This window comes from Populus euphratica, unplaced genomic scaffold, assembly GCF_000495115.2.
Source record: "Populus euphratica unplaced genomic scaffold, PopEup_1.0 scaffold129.1, whole genome shotgun sequence".
NCBI lineage: Eukaryota > Viridiplantae > Streptophyta > Magnoliopsida > Malpighiales > Salicaceae > Populus > Populus euphratica.
The window spans coordinates 161437-181210 of NW_011499907.1; the positions used below are offsets into that span (position 1 = coordinate 161437).

Below are 19774 nucleotides of genomic sequence, written 5' to 3' on the forward strand. Positions count from 1 at the left end.
CAGCAGTGTCTTCTAGCTTTCTAATGGTAGACGGATATAGAAGAGTTAAAGTCAGTCCAGCGGTTGTTCTTGATAGAAAGATGATAAAACAGGGAAATCAATTTATAACTACGGGACTTATACAATGGTCTAACTTGTTTAAGCAAGGTGCAAAATATATGGACTTGGAGAAACTTAACAACTAATTTCCAGACTCTTGTACGGATTCTTGGTGACAAGAAACTTATATAGGAGGGGTATGGTCAGGAGCCAAGGCCTAAAGTTGCCTGAGTTATCCAAGCTTTCCTTGCGCACCATCAGAGTGATAAGGGTAAGAATTGTCTGGTCTCACTACAATGCCCTAAAAGCACCCTTTTTTTATTCTTTGTGCTTCTGTTTCCTGCTGCTGCTGGTGGTGTGCTGTTACTGTCCAGTCGCTGGTGCTGCAGTAACCTGTTGTTCACGCTAGCATCCTTCAATCTCTCTTGTCAGTGGCATGATGAAGGTTTTCTTCAATTCAATTGGTACTGGTTGCATGGACAATGAATGTATAAAGGTTATGTTAAGGCTTCACCTTAACAAAGCTGAAGAACTTAAGAACTGAAGAGAGAACTAGACGACGAAAAGAAATTGCGGGAGAAGTCGATGAGAGGGAGAGAGAACTTATTACTCTGCTAAAAGATCACTTCTTATTGCCTGTCCTTCGAGTTATACATTTACAGCATATATACAAGAACGTTGGATACTATTTGTATACGTGGATGTGATTTTTTTTTAAATAATGTTTTATATTAAAATTTATATTAATAATATTTTTTTATTTTTAAAAAATTATTTAAAATATTAATATATCAAAACGATCCAAAACATATTAAATTTTAATAAAAAAATTAAATTTTTTAGAAACATAATTTGTAATATGTTCCAAATAAAACATTACATTTACATTTTAATATATAGTTAACTGCGGTGACAATTACATTTACAATAAAACATTATTAAGTATTAGATAGATATTAACTATATTTTTATTATTGTGGGTTTATTTAAAACTAAGTTGTAACTTAGTTTTCTAAAAAGGATTTTGAATTTCCTTTTCGGGGAGTGTTTTCCTGTCTCCTTCACTGACAAAATAGATTTATTACTAGCTACTCATCATTTTGCTTCAAAAATAAGAAGAGAATTTACAACTTTTCAGAACCGCCACGCAGGGTATCCTGCTTTTCCCCTTCTTCTTCCCCTTTTTTTTCTTTTTTTCTTTTCTTTTGCTATATAGAAATCATCTTGGCTGAACTGTACTATAAAGTAAATATATTAAATATATTTTTTTTTAAACTAACCTCAAATAAAAATATTTTTTTATAAAATAATTTTATTTAAACAACTGGTTCATCTCCAACTGGACTAACTAACAACAACAGTCTATCAACTACCTATAACTACTGAAATTGCCGAACATCCATTGCCATAATCCATCTGTAACTTCTTCCCGCCTCTTCTTCTTTGTATTAATCACATGTAACTATCATCCCATGATCCAAAGCGATAATGACCTCGGGTTCGTAACAGGTCAATATCTTTGTGTGAACAATTGCAGTGGACACTTGAAAGTACGGATTTCAGAATTTGACGTCGTCTTTTACGAGGGGTTTGCGATAACGAAGAATTGGTGTGAATGTCCGAAGGTTTTGTACCCCGTGATACAATTTCTGGTATAGGCCTGCGGCAAGAGTTATGTGATTGAGGTCGTTGCTGGCCGGAAATTGGGTGGTCTCAAGAATACAAGACTCGAAAATAACCAAGAAATTAGAGAGAAGCATCATTCAGAACAAGAAATAAAGCTGCAAATGCACACTACATCCTGTTATTTTTGTTTATTTCTTGCATCAAGGACTTCTATATTATTACAATAACATAGTTACCTGGTTACATTTGAAAAATTGAAATAGGAAATAATTGGTTTTTAATATCAATTCCTATTTTATAAGGAAAAGGAAAACTCAACTCATGACATGGATAATTACAAGGGAACTATGTAGTAGCACATGGAAGGTCAACTGAACTGCCTGCCCTGATCTCAGCAAAATGGCTGGGCCACTGCGACAGACACTCACCACTGGTACTTGGCAGCAACGAGTACTTCCTCGTATTTCTCAGCTGCATGATCCCAGCTGAGATCTTGAGACATCCCTCGTCTTTGGAGTCCCTCCCAACTTTTCTTGTACTCTCGGTAGGTAAATAAGCAGTTCCCAAGTGCATGTATCAATTTATGTGCTTCAGCAGCATCAAATGTCCACCCAAGCCCGGATTCACTGAACGGATCAAAAGGTTGCACGGTATCCCGTAGTCCCCCAACAGCATGGACGACTGGAATGGTTCCGTACATCATAGCATATAGTTGGTTCAGCCCACAAGGCTCAAATCGTGATGGCATGAGCAAAACATCTGAACCAGCAGTTATCCTGTGAGCCATCTTTACAGAAAAACCAACCCATCCCCTGATTTTGTCATGGTGTTGATTTTCAAACTGCCTAAGCATCTGTTCCAGGTCTTGTCTGCCAGTGCCCAACATGACTAGTTGCACGTCCTGGCCCACCATCCACGGAACTGCCTCAGCTATGAGATCAACTCCTTTCTGTTGATCCAGCCTTCCAATGAAACCAATCATGGGGACATCTGGACGAACAGGCAAACCAAGCTCCTTCTGTAAGGCTGCCTTGCATTGAGGCTTGCCAGTGTGCAGTGTTTCCAGGGAGTAGTTGGTGTAACCATCTGAGGTCAAGTGAACATCAAACAGTGGGTTCCATTCTTTTGTATCAATGCCATTCACAATGCCACTAAATTTCCAACCATTTTCGTTTATGATGTGGTGCAGACCCCAACCACCTTCAGAAGTTTTAAGCTCCCAGGAATATCCATGACTGACAGTAACCACACGGTCCGCTGCCTTCAGACCAGCTGCAAAGATATTGAAGTGTTCACCACCAACAGGATCATGCAGTTTGAAAAGGTCAATGTAGTGCTCTGGCAGATCCACATGGAAGAAATCATCCACTGGTCCACGACCCTAGAAGCCACAGAGTTTCCCAAGTCATAAAAGGATCAAAGTTTTAATCTTCTACAAAGACATCTGTGTAATATATCAATAACAATCTAAGTTTAACATTATTGATGTTGTTTCTGACTTTATTAGATATGCTCGAGACAGACAAGCAGAACTTGGAAACAATAACTGAGGAAGAGGACGTTTGATGCATCTTTCCAGTTAATTCTAAATATGTCTTCCGCAGCATTCCATGCTATGAGGATAAATTATTCAAGTTGGGACACTGGCCAGTCACACCTGGTTGGCTTAGTAGGACAGGGATTGATTATTCAATTAAACCATTTTCTTTTCAGTGATTGATTCAATTTCCATGTACTCCATTCTCTTATGTACCCATTCTCTTGGAAATCTTTTTTCTTCATGCTATCAAGTTAACTCTGAAAATATTTTCAGCTGGACAAAATCAGGGTAGTGAATGTAGCATATGTAGAAATTGGTGCTCTCTAGGAAAATAAAATTAACCTCATCAAGCGGAGAACAAACCTGGTGTGCTATATTATGAATTATAAGAATGGATCTTGTAAATTTCATTAAACCATTGTCCCGATAATACGCCTTCAGATACACTGGCAACAAAGCAGTATGCCAATCATTTGCAATGAAAACTAAATTTCCATCTCCATAGCAGACACCACCACATGGAACATGCCAAGGAACCTGGAAATCATCAATTCTTCATTAAATTACATAGATAAGATGAAAATTTGGGTTAAAAATTCAACCATAAAAATAAAAATTCAACCATAAAAACTATATAAAGAAGCCACCTTGACTGTTAAACTGAAAACTCATATGTTATTTATACTTTGAGACCATGCTTATCAATCTGCTTTTTGTCATGCATACAACAATCCAATATTTCTTGCTTCTTAATATTACTTCAACTATATAAATAAGGAACTTAGCTTTTAAGACACACATGAAATTTAGATTTTAGAACATTGCAATGGTTCTCCTGGTACCAATAAACTGCCCATGGCTGATTTTCAAATATGTCGGTGGGATAAACCACTATATGAATCCTCCCAAAAAAATCAGGAAACTTAAAACATAAGAATACATAATTCAAAATATTAATCGAAACAAATTATTTCTGACAATTGTTTGGATTCATGCATGTCCAAAGTCCAAAGGAAAAATATTACAGAATTGCAGCCTTTAGAAAACAGTAAAGATACTGGTCTACACCAATCTTCAATATAAATTAGTGACATGATTTAATCAACATTAAACGATAATATCTTAGGATTGATATATCTAACAAAGCAGATTTTGCAGGGAATGCCTGTAGTAAAAACATACCTCAACAGCTGCTTTGCAAAATAATGCCATGCGCTTTAAAATGTCCTGGCCATGAAAATCAAGACAAGTAAGATGACTCCAATCCACGTATAGCAAAGACTAGAAAATCAAAGTAAAGGATAATTCTGAAATCTTTCACATGTTTAAAACTGATCTGTCATATTCATTTGAGATGCTCAAAGCATGGATATAAGAATCCCATTTGTTGTCCCTGTAGAAGGTTAAAATAAGAATATTCAACATATAATGAGATGAACTCCTGTATGGAGTTCATGCTCTGTCTAATCTGCCATAGCATGACCATGGCATATCATCATTTCTTTTCTCTAGATCACAGCATAGGTTATCTAGAACAAAAATACACCTTTTAATAATCAAATAAAATTAGGTTATCTAGAACAAAAATTACACTTTTTAATGATCATATACAATTACAATTGAAAACAAGCTATCTTACCAATCGGCTTCCTCCATATATATTACCCTCTATATGGCAAAATACATGAGAATCAATGAAAACAAAATCCACACCATCAATGTAGGTTTGGAAGTATGTTACTTCTATGTCCTGAAAAGAGAAATTACCTTGTTATTGCATTTGTCAGTATCTATATCATTAAACAATATGATGGGAGGTCAATTATGAATAAATGCTGCAGCTGTTGCGCACCTGACCATCCACCTTATATCTTTTTCGAACTCCAATATCCTGAGTTTCTGCATAGTTGCCATACCGAGGAGCCACAACCTAAAAGAAAGAACAAACAGAGGAATGAAAAAAGAAAAATGCAAAGCATAAAATCAATATTTACTTATTAAACGAACATCAAGCTCCAGGATTCCTTTTCTGAAAATCATGAATCCTTGATAGAATTAATGATGTAAACCAAACTGTCAAGTACATCTAAAGAGTGCACTAATTGGAACCAAGCATGTAAAGGTTCTCAAACTTTGGATTGTTTACTTTGTTGATAGCTTACTGAGAAATATTTAGGAACTGAATTATGAACATTTCTGCCCCTTCAACTCATTATTACTCAACGCAGAACTTCTAGTAAAATCAATTCTCTTTCATTTATTCAAGTAGGCATTAGTCTAATGCTCATTTGATTACAGAAAGAAGAGTTATGATACCATAACCCTGTGTCCACGCCGAGCCAAAGCCTTTGGTAAAGACCCAGCAACATCTCCAAGCCCACCTGAAAGACCCTATTCGTATCAGTCTAGAGTGAATATAGTAAAGGACACAATTACATGCACTCACGCGCACACACACCAGAAATGATTTTCCATCTCAAGCTACATATGGTCAAGATAAAAGACCTGTTTTAGACCATGGAGCACATTCTGCAGCCACCAAAATAACATTCATGACATTGGCACCAGCCAATGGAGGGGGTAAAATGTCTTCAGTTGCAGGATCATTTTCAATGCTATTAATCTCTGGCAATATAGGTTCATTGACATTTTCTTGTTTTTCATTAGTAGTTGATATTTCTGAGGTATTTGAAAGAAAGGAAGGCAGCTTGTCTGACCAAACTTTCTCTGAACAAGCGACTTTCAACTGTTTGGAAGAATCCTCCTGAGAAGAAGCCTTTTTAGGATGTAGTTGCTGCTCAAGTTCCCTTTTATCATCATCATAACCTTTACTACTATCTAAAGATGAAGTTTCTGGTACCTCATCTGCAGTTGAGTGGACGTAGTTTTTCCAAAGAATGCTGCCATTCTGTTTTTCATGAACACCCTGACCACTATTTGAAGCATGGTCCTGATTTGGAGAAGATTCCTCGCTCTGCTCAGAAGGAACTTCATCTACTTCTGAGTCAATGATACTACTTTTTATAGAAGAAACCATTTTTCTTCTCTCAGCAATCTGCAAATGACATGATCCATCAACAAAAGCATTCAAATTGACTACTCATTGAAAGGAAACCAATCAGATGGCTGATATTGAGTTTGGAAGGTACAACTAAATTAACAAATAATATCACGAACTGCATTAGATAAAACTAAGTTCTTTCAGGTTTCCAATAGTGGGTCTATGAAATTTGAAATAACATCCATATACCAATAGCTTACCAAGTCACTATACTCATGGGGACTAATGGGAGTCTAAGAAACAATCGACCCGTCGATCATTAGGCCGTGAAAGACCTACACTAGAGACCAAAAACATTACAACCAACCAAGAAGTAGTGTTACTCTCGTCCACAGAAAGAGAACCACCACCACAAGGTATTCAAAAGCCTGACAGTATCTAAAATGAATACAGGAAAAGAAAACAGATTATCTCTCACTCAACCTATTTTTTTGTCACTAAAATTTATCAAATTCTAGACATTAAAGAGGTACGTTCATCACAAGTTCAATGCAACTGAGGGAGAAATCATCTAACCACCTAATGCAGCGGTACAGTTTCTCACCAACCGCTTTTTCAGTTTTATTTGGATGTGTTTCAGTTCTCTAACGATAAGTAAGCTTCTTCAATACATAATTCAAAAGGCACCCTTTAAAAAGGGGCTATTAAATATTTTAATAGTCCAGCAAAAGCATTTCATCACTTTCCGCTTACGATGAGGAAAATTGAAACAAGGGACTCCTAATATTCTTTTACGGGAGATGCTTAATGATATATTCAATCTGTAATGCTCCTCAAAAGTTCATCTTGGACAACCAAAAAGGGAAAAAATGCAATCCACGGCCTATAGCACCTAAATTCAGAGTCTACAACAGTCATTACATTGTAATTTGCGCTAGAAAAATATGAATTTGTAACATTACAAGCATTTAAACAAGAAAAACACAATAGATTACCTGCTGAAGTAGGTCTCTTTGCATAGCAAGAACCTTCTTGCTCTTTTCAATGCTGGCTTGCAGTGCATCTTCTGATTCATCACCACTCGCACCTTCTTCAACTGTAGCTCTCACAGGCTTAGATTTCGAAGAAAACCCATAATTAAAAACAGCTAAATTAAGAGACTTTTTTGTTCTGCACGTGAAAAAAGAAAACTTGTGTCGATTTTTGTTTTTGCGAGAAAGAAGAACAGGACTTTCTGCTTTGGTTGTTTCAATAATAAAAGGCAGTGATCCTATAGAAGACATTGTATTTATTTGATAAATTGGCGCAAACAGAACTAACAACAAGACTTCACTGGCTCAGGAAGCTGGGACCGTTTCAGTGAAAACTGGGAGAGACCAGGTTGAGGAGATGAAGAGAAACAGGCCCAATTGAGGGCTTGGGATTCTGGGAGGATTGAGTTAAATATGATACAGATTCTAGAGGGTAGACAGCAGAGAGGTAACAACAAAGAAACAGGAAAATCTTTCTCTGGAGGTCGTTGAGATGGGAACCACCTTAGGGGAAATCATTGAAATACGACATTGAGGTTCAAATTGGCCTCGGATTGAGCCACATATGCTACTGGTCTACAGTTTTTCAGGGACAGATCAAGTGTGGGCCTGGGCTACTTTAAAAGGTGGCCTCAAGAAAATGCGTAGAGAATTTAAAACATATGAATTAATAAGTTTCCTTGAATTTAAAACGTGAGATTCTCCAGCTACGATCCATGAATAGTGTCCAGTCGATGCCACCGCTAGGTTCATAATTTAGGAGGTGAATTTCATAAGGTGAAAGTCTTAAAAGGTCACATGCTTTTGCATTTTAAAAGTTTTTTTGGTTTTGTAATTGATTTCCTATGGCATAAATTAATAAAAAAAATAAAAGTTGTAGTAAAATAGTTGATCGTCCGTGCTTTCACAGGAATGTTTTTTGCAATATAAAAAAGTTAAATTATGAATAAGTTTTGTGATATAATCTTATAAATTTGATAAGTTAAAAAAATTAAAAGAAAAAATATCAAGTTTATCCTAATCAATCTTTCAAGCTGGTAATTTGAGTAGGGTATTGAGTTATTTTTTTATTTAATATCAAAAAATACAAAAGATAAAAAGAAAATTCATCTAAATTAACTTAATATTAAATAAATAAATTTAATTTAAATTTAATATTAAAAAGTAAAATAAAAAAAAACTTAAAAGTATAGTTTTAAAACTCCAGTGGTTAACCAGGTCACGGGTAGATGGGTTAAATCGAGTTTACTTGGATCAATCCAAAAAAAATCAAATAAAAACTTCAATAAATACAATTCCTCTCTCTTATCTCTCTCCCATCAATCTGCCTTTCAACTTTCCAACCACAAATAAATAATCAATCACAAATAGATATTTTCTTTAAATTAACCATAAAAGGTAAAGAGGGAAAAAAAATCTCACACACACACCATCAATTGTGCATCAATAACAATATTGATATTCTCGTACAGAATTTTAAAGAGAGGATTTTCTAATCATGTCTTGATGTAGGATCTTATCTTTAATGAAATCTACAAGAGCGAATAGGGATCACTACGAAGGGGATGTTGTATTTGGGATGGAGGTGTATTACGAGCACAGCAGCTATGCGATTGAAATTGTTTTTTCTTGTTATCTTTTTCTGTAATTTTGCATCATTCATCCTCCATCTACATCGTTTTGAGTCAAAACTTTTGATATTTTAAAATGTCAAAACAAATGATGTCATTTCTAGCTATGTATATATATAAAAAAGAGGTCGGGTCTTAGTGGAGTTTGCCTAGGTCACCCGGGTTCCTAGTCGATCCTCCGGGTCAACCGGGTTTCACCAGGCCAACTTCTTGACAGGTTTTTACTTAGACCCGAACCGGATCCAGACACGAGTCAGCCGGGTCTTGAGTTGACCCATCGAGCCGATTCGAATTTCAAAACTATACTTAAAAGACAAAAAAAAAATCATTAAAAAAATTATAAAACTAATAAAAAAAATTCAGATGCATGAGTCAAAGACGTTTAAAACCGTATTTCATCTCATATGAGCAAATATTGTATTCTTCAATCTCAAAATCATGACCTCAACATTACATGCACACGCTAACCATGCCATTGAGCTAAAACATGAAATTATTGTCCAAATGATTAAAAAAATATAGCAACACGTGTCATTGATTATATCAATAATTCAACTAACAGCCCATAGTTGTATTTATAGTTATAATATAATGAAATGGGCTGCCAAAAAGGTGTTCATGACTAAAACATGTTTTTCATCACTAATCTTTGACACTTTACAAGTTCTAGATAAAGAAAAAGAAAAGAAAAAAAAAACATATCTTTACAAAAGGGGTTGAGATTAGCTGGGTTACTCGAATTAACAAGGGGAAGAAACAGCCTTTTTAAGCCAAAGAAAAGGTGAGAAAGGAGATGATTCACTTGAGGACTGCACATTACTGCTATGAAAAAGAACAACTTCTATTAACCCAATTGGAATGTCTCAATCTATCAGAAGAGTCGAGGGATTTCATCAAATTATTCCTTATTCATGATGTGACACATGCTATTGGCCCAATCATATGAATTTCTGATCAAGATCATACATGTCTTGGGAGTTTCAGCAATTCAGTTGAAAAACCAGATGCATTTTTTGCGAAGATATAATTGATTCAGAGGTTGACGGCCACTGCTGATCTTGAGTTTGTACGATACAGAGCTGTATTAATTACATGACACTCATGCATGAGACAAGCTTTCCTGAAATTGGATCTCGTTATTTCCCACGAAATGTCAAGGAGGAAACAAGGGACCGCTAGTGCAAGTTCTCGCAATCTTGCCTTCCTTGAACTCTATGTCGTCTAGTTTTTCTTGGCACCATTTGAGCTGGGAAGTGGAGAGCACAGACATTTGGAGCACCCTTGATATCAGCTTCAAGTCTATCATTGCGAATAACATCTCCTTCTTTTGTGACTCTTCTAGGGTAGGGTTTACTGCTCTCCTGAACCAACACTTGAGCTTCCCTTGTGACTCTTTCAACCATAGTTCCTTCTGCACAAATAATAACCATAACTTATAGTTTATTATCTTGCAAAAGACTCGAAGAAAATTATCTTACAGTTGTGTTTATTTTGTTCTTGGGATTTACCTTTTGGAGCTTTCTAGTGAGATCAGCTTGTAGCCCCACATCTCTAGGGTCCTCCACAGTTGGCCATGTCCATAATGAACTTCTCAACTTCCACCAAGGTTTTCTACCATCTGTTTTAATAAATACCCAATATGCTAATATGCCCCTCTCTATGGCTTCCATCACCTCTTTGACATTTATGGCTTCACGTTTTATTTCTTCATTTTCTTGCTCATAGAAGCCTTTATGGACCAAAATTAATAAACTTCATGAGATCAGGCAAAACGTGCACATGAAATCTAAGAAACAAAAAGATGATCCATATGCATAAAACGTCTAAAAAGGTTAATATTTCAATATTCTGTGGCTGAAAATAAATATATTTGTACCCACGTATGCCGACCCAAATTGTGAAATGGAAATCTAGTGAAGGTGATGTTGCTCTTTGCTCTTTGTAGTGTGTGTGTGTATAGAAACGTTACTCAATTTCGTTCATTAATTATAGAAAAATTACATGTGTGTATGGAATCTTTCCATAGCTCGGTCAGTGGAGATAAGGACTTGATTATATAATATTAGAGTCCTAATCCATTGGCTTTATCATGCCTTGTCTTCGTTATCCGTTCAGATTCATGCTCATGAATCCGTAATGTAAAATGATATAGTCAGAAAAGAGAAGGTAAGATATTAAAATACCTGAAACCATGGGAACTTGGAGAAGACTCTTGAGAGAAAATCTTCCTCTAACATAATTCCAATCCCTCTTCCCTAATTCACACCTTTCATCTTCCATAAATCTCTCCAACAATACTTGAAATTTCTGAAATTCGCCTGCCACATCATCGTAAAACACCCCGTTTTGAGAGCTAGAGGATGCAAGAGCTTCAACCTTTCTATACTGGTGGTGAAGGGCCTCCCATGACAAGCATGATTGAGCCACATATACCAGCTCAAAATCACTCTCTAAGCTTTTCAAGAGCTTCCTTTTCTCCATTTTGCTCAATGGTACAAACGGCACCGACATATCAGCAGGCAGCTTCATACTCTCAAATGAACTTGGAATATTTCCAACTTGCCTATTCAGAATTGCACCTAGAATGCCCAAGTTGGACGTCAACAAGAAATAAAGTATTGCATATAGTAAGTATCATATTGTTCAACGACAAATTCGAAACTCCAGCCCCTCCTTGACTAAGATTTTTCTGTGACACAAGATATGCTAGCCATGGTGTCTATATATATATATATAAACCCTACATGACTTCATGTTTAAATATTGCATATATGGCATTAAATAGTTTAGCTTGAATGATATAGAGAAAACCCCAAGTCAAACATAAATGTCTATAGCTATATAACACAATGTAAAGGATAAGCACACACTTATTCCACTTGTGCGTTCGTGGTTGAGCACATCGAACCACCTCATTCTTTCGGTGTATTTCTTGTAGAATGGGTCTTGATGATCTTCTTCTCTGCTCCAGTTGGCCGTAAATTCCCTTTCCACAGCCAGTGAATTGGAGCTATCAACCAATGATGAATATTGCTTCATGTCTAGATCTACGGCAGCAGGTGAATTGGAGCTGCTAACGGATGATAGGTCACCATCCTTGTTTAAACTTTCAGCTGTCATGGAAAACCTGGAACTAAAAGAAATTGAAGACAAATGACCATTGATCATGCTTTCATCTTCACCAACGAAAAGAGCCTGCTGTTCCATATTTTCATCCTTGCATGGAATTGCATCACCCCCAGAATCTTTCTTCTCTGTGGACCAATTTTTATTGAGCTTGAATACCTGTAGCTGGCATGGCAACGGTGTACTACTTGAACAACTATAAGAAATGACAACTTGATTTTTGAAACTTTTTAGAGGTCCAAAACTCTCAATCTCTTCTACATCTTCAATATTCCTGCATCTACTGAATGAAAATATATAGACGACACAATCTTTGAAGAAGATGTAAACACACAGACCAACATGGGAAAGATAAAAGATGGCTACTAGAAAACATTTTTGAAGCAACTTGAGCCAAAGGAATATCTGGCAAACAAAAAGAAAAATGGGATGGATGTAGAAACTCAAATAAAACCACTTCAAAAATCCATCAGCGATGACAAAAGATTCAACGATTAACCAGCAGGACGCAAGGAGAGCCATTCTCAAACTCACTTCATGACTCTAATCAGTACCAAAATTCAGAAAGGCCTAGTTTCTTACAGGAGGAAGGAGTGTTCGCTTCATTCTCATACTAGCTAGCATATACATATTAACCTTCGGTGTCATTTCTCCCTGTCTTTAAAAAGAACACAGAAATTTTCAAGAAACCGATAAATAATTAAGTGCCTTGTTTGACATTAATCTCTAATCATTTTAAATAATTGTCACTACTTAATAGTGGGGCATGATGAATTTATAATTAGGAAATTTTCACTTCCTTTTCAAGATAAGAAAGACAAGACTTGGCTTACAATATACTTTCCGCCTCTCTTTACTATCCATTTTGCTAAATCTCCAGAAAGATAAAGTAACCTACCTGTGTATATGTTTATTTGGATCCTATCTACCTTAACAAGAATCTGAAAGAGAAAGCTGTTTTACTGTAGAGTGTACCGTAGCATGAGTATAAAATCATTGTGGATTTTAAAAGTGTTCATTGTTTTAATTGGGGTATCAAACATTTTTTTTTCAAGTTACGTCCTCAAATTTGTTATTTTTTAGAAATTAAAATTAATGTATTCAAAAGAAAAGTGTTATTGAAATATTTTTAAATTTTTGTTTTCCAGAAAAAAAAATAGATCAAGATTTTGAGAGTATTTTCTCTTTACTTTGATTATTTATTTTTTAATTGATTTAAGGATACTTTAGTTAATACATTAGTTTATTAAGATTTTTAAAGTGTGTATTAAAATAAAAATGAATTAAAAATAAATTTTTGATCTAAAAAACTCCATCTCAATTTTTTTTAATCACCTCTCCGGTGATCGGAAAATAAAAAAGCAGCAGACAAACAATGTGTGATTCGCTTTATTTAAAAAAAGTCTCTCGAGAAAGAAGTTGATCCCCAGATGGGCGCCTCAGGGTTTAAGACCTTCACCGGTCTTTACTACTCGTATTGTTCTAAGGTCTTTGATCTTTTGGTAGGACCAAAACAAGTTTGATGACGAAAATGTCCATTGAAGAAACACAGTATTGCTGCTGTCGTCATCTTGGTCGTGGAAAAGAGGTCAAAACTCGAGGCCTCCGGTGAGAGAGAACACTAACATAATTTACTGGTGGATGGACAATATTAATTAACAGAGATAATGACGAGAAGCTAATCGAATCACGGCAGATTGGGTAAATTTTTATTTTTTTTTTTAAATTTAGTTAAAATGAACAACATCAAGTCCCCATCAACATGATTAAACAAAGAAAACGATGGTCTAACTGTTGAAGACAAGCGAACAAATTTGTAATAATCAAGAACAGGTCAAGCACAAGCCAATGGGGCTGGATGCATTACACAGGAAGAACGTAAGGTGATGCATCATCTCTCGTTTCTGGTCTTGCATCATTAGTGGATAATCATGAACTTGAGTCTATAACTTTTACACCTTATTTTTCCTTAATTAACTAACTACGTACCTCACATACCCCTCTCTGATATTCTTCAATCCTGTATTTCACTCACACCAACGGATATTTAACAGTATATACCATGTTAGATCGTTGTCGGAATGGATAATATTCAACTGCTTGAAGTTATTTGGGGAAGGGAATTCGGCAAGGAAATTTGTGTGATAGCAACACCGTGAAGGACATCCGTGACTTTTTCCACGGGTCTTTTTCAATAAATCTTGAATTAGAGTTTAGTAAAGATTTTGTTTTAATTTGATTTTTATTTTAAAAATATATTAAAATAATATTTTTTTTATTTTTTAAAATTTATTTTTAACATCAACATATTAAAATGATAAAAAAATAATATTAAAAAAATAATATAAATTATATTATAAAATCTCATCTAGCAACTTAAATTTTTAAATTTATATGGTATTATAACTTTGTTAACCAAATAATCACAAATTTAAATTTCATTATTTTTATTTATGTGATAAAATTAAATATAAAATAATATAAATTTTTATAAATTTCAAGTTTCAAAAGATTTTTATTTGAATGATTATATTAAAAAATAATATAAATTATATCTTGAAATTTTAGTAAGAATTTAAATTTTTACATTGAATTAATTTTTTAATAAAAAAATTAAAAATTTTCAAAAGTTTAAATTTACACGCTATGCTACTTTTTGGAGTTTAATTATGGTTATAGGTCGCGACTTTATTTACAATTTATATGCATCGAAAGCTTGGTGGTGCTTGGTCTACGCAGCTCTCTTCTGTTTTTTCTTTTTGATCTTTCAACCTCTGATGATATTGCCCATCCATTCTTTAGGCTTATCCCCTTCTCGCGGGGATAATAATTAATTAATTAATATATAACATTTTTTTAGGTTTAATGACATATTTTATTCTTAAATTATTAGAGTTGTAGTAAAACAAGACATGGACTCTTAATTTGGTCTTTTATATCACCAATCCATTATTTATTAGATAAATTAAGGTTTGCTGTTAAGTTTGACAATTAGTATAAACGCTCTAAACGACACTATTTTGAAACAACTTGATCTTTTTTACAAATAAAATAATTATAAAAAATTGGGAATAGATAAATGATGCAGCATTGCTCTTTTAATTAACTATTTGAATATATAGATTTAGAAGACAAGATTTCCGAATCAGGGTTGTGTCTCTGGTCAAATTCTTTAAAGGATAACATTAAATAATACATCAATTCGTATTTTTTTTCTTATTTTTATCGGTCAAAAAAATCGAATTGTTTTTAGCATTTAATATTTTTAAATTTCATGACACCCCCTATGAGAATACAATAGATAAATTGATAGTCCAAATCTTATTTTATCGCAACCTCAACAATTTAAACGCAAAATATACCATCAAACCGTTAGTAGTTAAGTATACATTTTAGCAACTACTAGATTATTATTTGTGATATATTGTAGGTTAGATTTATTTTTTGGTGTAAAGAAAATATTTAGGTGTTGTTAATATATTTTTTTATAGACTTATTTTTTAAAATTATATAGGGATTGGTTTTATGTAACCTAGTTGATATGTCATGTTCAAATATAACTAGTACAACCAATAAAAATTTAGTTTAATTAAAAAAACTAAATTAACATATATTCATTTTGATAAGTTGAATCAATCTAAATTAACATAATAAACTTAGACCATGAGATTGGAATAAAGTTATCATAACCTAGTTTTTTTAACTATTTGTTTTTTTACTTTTTTTCAAAAAAAATTAAAAATAGAAATAAACAACAAAAAATTAAAAAAAATTGACATGTTTGCATCATTTTGATATTTTAAGCATCTTTTGAAAAAACAAATTCAAAAATTTATTTTCAACATGTTCAACTATTAACTATTAACTGTCCATTATAAAATCATTTAACATTTTTTCTTATCAAATCAAATCAGCATTGACATTTCTTTTAAAAAAAACCAAATACAAAAAACTAAGAAAACAAATATGGACAAAGGGACCAAAAGTGGAAATAAAGAAAATGAGGGATTAAAATGATTTTGCATTGGTTATGCTTGGGGATCAACTAATTGAAAGGAAAAAAGACAAGTTTATTTTGGCTATAAATATTCAAGGAATCTCATAAAAAAAAAAGAGGGGAATCAAATCACTTAGAGCATTAAAAAAAATAAAAAAACACATAACCATCAAAACACTCCTCTCACACACAAAAATCCCTAATAGCCTAATTTTTTTTTCTTTTATTACGAGTTATCATACATAGGCAAAAGAAAATAGAGACATTAATCTTAAGGAGTATAACTCAACTAGTCAAGTGATTTTAGGTTTGCTTTCCAGAAATCATTATTTCGAGTGCCACAAATCCTAGAGTTACTAAAAGCTTACATGGTCATTAACTTCAGGGTCTCGAGAAATTTATCGAAGTGTGATAAACTAACCTAGATACCCACGATTAAAAAATAAAAAGAGAGAGACATTCATCTTCATCCATTTGTCTCCCTCAATGTGTATCTTTTATCAATATACACACATTCAAAATAAATTAGCCTCACTCACTCTTTCCCTCGTGGTGCACTGCCACTCGTCATCATCACCATAAACCACCCTTTATTTTCCTTTTACCCAGCTACCAAAAAAACACCCTCTATTTGCCTCACTCACTCTCTCCCTTGCGATGCACTGCCACTCATCATAATCCTCATGAACCACCCTCTGTTTACTTTTTTACCTACTATCAAAAAAACACTAACCAAAACACAACTTATAGTCTTAAACCCCCCCCCCCACACACACACACACACAAAGACCCATTTTCTTCTTATTATCCATCAAATATCACCTCCCATCAATAATTTTAGTCATTTTTCTCCTTCAAACCCATGGCAGTGATAGCATCTCTTTGACCCATGAGCTACACCAATAGACCGAAAATGACAAGCATCATGATCTCCTTCTTCCTATATTGTCTAGCTGTTTTGTCTTACTAAGATATGAAATTATCATCATCAAAGTCATTATTTTATTTTGTTTTGTCCAAGCAAACCAAACCAGCCTCTCTAGTTCTCATTCATAGGCCAAGCTCATGAACTCTCCTTTGTCATTTTCAACATTTGAGAGTCCCTTCTTTTAGTAACTTAAGTTCCCTTACACGGTCTCTCTCATATTATTTTTTTTGTCACTGCAAAACCCATATCAACACAAACTCTTCTTTTCTAATGACAGCCCCTCCAAAAACTAAAAAATTAACGGCCTTCTATCACCATTGAAACAGTAGCTCCCTCCTCTCCAACCCTATAGATCAATGTCAACACCTCCACTATGATAGTACAACATCACTCCTTCCAACAACCATGACCAGCAACTCCTCTTCATCCATTTCCCATGTTGTTGTCTCTTTTTCTCCCTCAACCACCATAAACTACAGCAGTTCCAGTAAATACCTATAGTTGAAGCAATGAAACTAAGGAATGAGAGGGATAAGAGGATCGAAGCTTTGAAAGGCCATATTTATTCCCTCGAATAATGGTAGGCATCCCCGTTAGTATGAAAGCAAAGAGGAGACAGAAGATCATCAAATCCAACAACTCACTCTTCTTTAGCAGTGGCTATAAACCCTTGATAAAATAAAGATTTTATAAATAATAATAAAATAAATATATCAATGATAATTATTTTAGAAATAAATTTTTAAGGATTAAAACCCTTGAACATGATTTATTTTTAAGAACATTGACAAGATAAATGGCAGGTTAAAACGAAAATACCTGAAATTTAAAAGTAAAGGGTATGATAATAAATATTAGTAAACAGGGGAGTATAAATGCACTCTTGGCTTCTAAAGTCGATCATTATAAGAAAAGAAAGAACGGAAGATTTTGTCCAAAATTCTTCAAAGTTTCCTTAAAAAATACAAGAATACACTTGAAAATAAAGATCAAATAAGGGTTAGAAGGAGTTTTAGCTAGGTAATTGAAGGGAAAATCAAAGAAAAATGAATTAGGAGGGACAGTTTTGAAAAAAAAAAAAAAAGGAGAGAAAGAGGGGTGAAGGAATGACTAGTTTCTTGTAGTTCTTCTTTCAAAAATCTATATTTATAAGGTAAGGAACAATAATCAAAGCTCAATTTTAGTTTTTAGCATGATTTTATTATGTTAGATGTTATGTGTTATGGAAAAGTTGGATCAGAGGAATTGATTGTATTAATGGCTTTCTTCTACCAATATACACACATTCAATAAAAACTATAATTTTTAGCTTAATTTCTTAAACTTGATTGTTAAGGTAGTTTAACTTTGTGTAAAGCTTCAATTTGAGGAGAAAAGAAAAGAAAAGATAAAATTTATGCACTTTTCAAACTTGATTAGCCATTCTCGAAATTGAGAGATTAATAATATCAATATAATTTATTAATATCAGTATTTTTTGAATTTGATTAGTTGTTCCCAGAACTAGGAGACTAATGATATCAATAGAGTTTATTGATATCACCATTATTTGAGATTTGATTAGTCGTTTTCAAAATTTGAAGAGTAATGATATCAATAAAATTTATTGATATCAATACTATTCAAGATTTGACTTGTTGCTTCCGAAATTAGGAAACTAACAATAACCATGATAGATATTGATATGGGCATATTTTAGATGGATCGTGTATGATATATATAAAAAAAAAATGAGAATGGTTAAGGAAGAATTTAGATGTACTTCAGTTGTATTGAATGTTCAAATATATTGAATTATTTAATTAATTATTCTTAATTAACACATCCTATGTTGTATTTTTTTTTAAGGGTTATCGTATTCATGCCAGGAGTAAATTACTTTTGCATCTTTTAATTATATAGGCTCGATCAGGATATGCATATTAAACTATAATGTTATTTTTCTTAGTATGTAAACATAAATGCTCATATGTTGTGGATTATAATTATGTAGCCTAAATGCACTCTAACACTTATGTATGTTGTATTTAATATTAGTTTCAAGGATATAGAATTTTGCATGTGTGTGTGTGTGATTGCTAATATATTTGTATGAATGAAGTTGTTTCTAGAAACATTGATTGATGAGGAAATATTCTAGGATGATTGGATTAGGTAGATGAAATTATTTGGAAATGTAAAAAAGATTTAGTTGATAACTGAGACTTTTTATTATAGGAAAAACTCTGCCAAAATTTCATTAGAAATTTTGGTGAAATATTAAATATACATTTAAAAAAAAATTCTTGTAAATCTTCCTTACTAAAATTAGAAATGTTATAGTGGTGAGACGTGAATCCACGTATTGGTAGTGGTGGTGGCATTTGGATACTCCTACCACCATTGTTCCAATAATCCTCTATATTTGATTTCAGTAGTTCTTAGATATGTTAAACACTATTGAAAGTTGATTCATAACCTCAAATTATTTTTTGGATAAATTATTATAATGCTATGAAATTTAGAACAAAATGTTTGTTGTTTTGTATCATTTTTGGATTGTATGGTCACTATTAATTTGGTTTGATATGTGTTTTGTATTTTAAAATGATTTTACTATTCATTTTGAATTATGAATTTATTTTTTAAAGTTGTGATTGCTTTTTGAAAATTAAATGTTGATGCATGAATTATGTTTATGTTTGTATTGATTTGTTTGCAAAAGTATGCAATTTAAATATAATTTGTGAAATTAATAGGATTTGATATTTGATTGTTGGTTTGTCGGGTTATTAAGTTGGTGAGTGTTTTGCATGGAGTTTATACCTTGATTAAAATAATTTAGTTGAAACATTTTTAATAAATTTTCAAATCTT

At 33.3% G+C, this 19774-nt stretch overlaps 2 protein-coding genes across 3 annotated transcripts; both read right to left on the reverse strand.

Moving 5' to 3' along the window:
* Positions 1 to 1793: 1793 nt before the first annotated feature.
* SS2 (starch synthase 2) lies at positions 1794 to 7805 on the reverse strand. Of its 2 annotated transcripts, XM_011037462.1 has the most exons (9): positions 7202 to 7805; positions 5872 to 6260; positions 5711 to 5826; positions 5522 to 5586; positions 5058 to 5135; positions 4845 to 4955; positions 4388 to 4432; positions 3569 to 3742; positions 1794 to 3046 (listed from the first exon to the last, which is right to left on the reverse strand). In XM_011037462.1, the coding sequence occupies exons 1-9, from the start codon at positions 7487 to 7489 to the stop codon at positions 2090 to 2092; spliced, it is 2223 nt and encodes a 740-aa protein (XP_011035764.1). In that variant the 5' UTR covers positions 7490 to 7805; the 3' UTR covers positions 1794 to 2089. The 2 variants fall into 2 exon arrangements, with proteins under 2 accessions (XP_011035764.1, XP_011035763.1); XM_011037461.1 differs by having other exon boundaries at positions 5711 to 6260; positions 7202 to 7804.
* A 1932-nt stretch (positions 7806 to 9737) lies between these two features.
* LOC105133453 (uncharacterized) lies at positions 9738 to 12666 on the reverse strand. The gene is made up of 4 exons (XM_011037463.1): positions 11739 to 12666; positions 11052 to 11447; positions 10377 to 10597; positions 9738 to 10279 (listed from the first exon to the last, which is right to left on the reverse strand). The coding sequence occupies exons 1-4, from the start codon at positions 12514 to 12516 to the stop codon at positions 10022 to 10024; spliced, it is 1653 nt and encodes a 550-aa protein (XP_011035765.1). The 5' UTR covers positions 12517 to 12666; the 3' UTR covers positions 9738 to 10021.
* Positions 12667 to 19774: the final 7108 nt, after the last annotated feature.

Excerpts from the sequence above, each read along its gene's own strand:
- SS2 (XM_011037461.1), bottom strand. The coding sequence starts at position 7,489 with ATGTCTTCTATAGGATCACTGCCTTTTATTATTGAAACAACCAAAGCA. Across the intron at positions 6,261-7,201 it reads AAAGAGACCTACTTCAGCAG|ATTGCTGAGAGAAGAAAAAT; the intron begins GTAATCTATTGT and ends TGTCATTTGCAG. Across the intron at positions 4,433-4,844 it reads TATATGGAGGAAGCCGATTG|GACATTTTAAAGCGCATGGC; the intron begins GTAAGATAGCTT and ends TTTCATGGCCAG.
- LOC105133453 (XM_011037463.1), bottom strand. The coding sequence starts at position 12,516 with ATGGCTCTCCTTGCGTCCTGCTGGTTAATCGTTGAATCTTTTGTCATC. Across the intron at positions 11,448-11,738 it reads CGAACGCACAAGTGGAATAA|GTGCAATTCTGAATAGGCAA; the intron begins GTGTGTGCTTAT and ends TGGGCATTCTAG. Across the intron at positions 10,280-10,376 it reads TCACTAGAAAGCTCCAAAAG|AAGGAACTATGGTTGAAAGA; the intron begins GTAAATCCCAAG and ends TTATTTGTGCAG.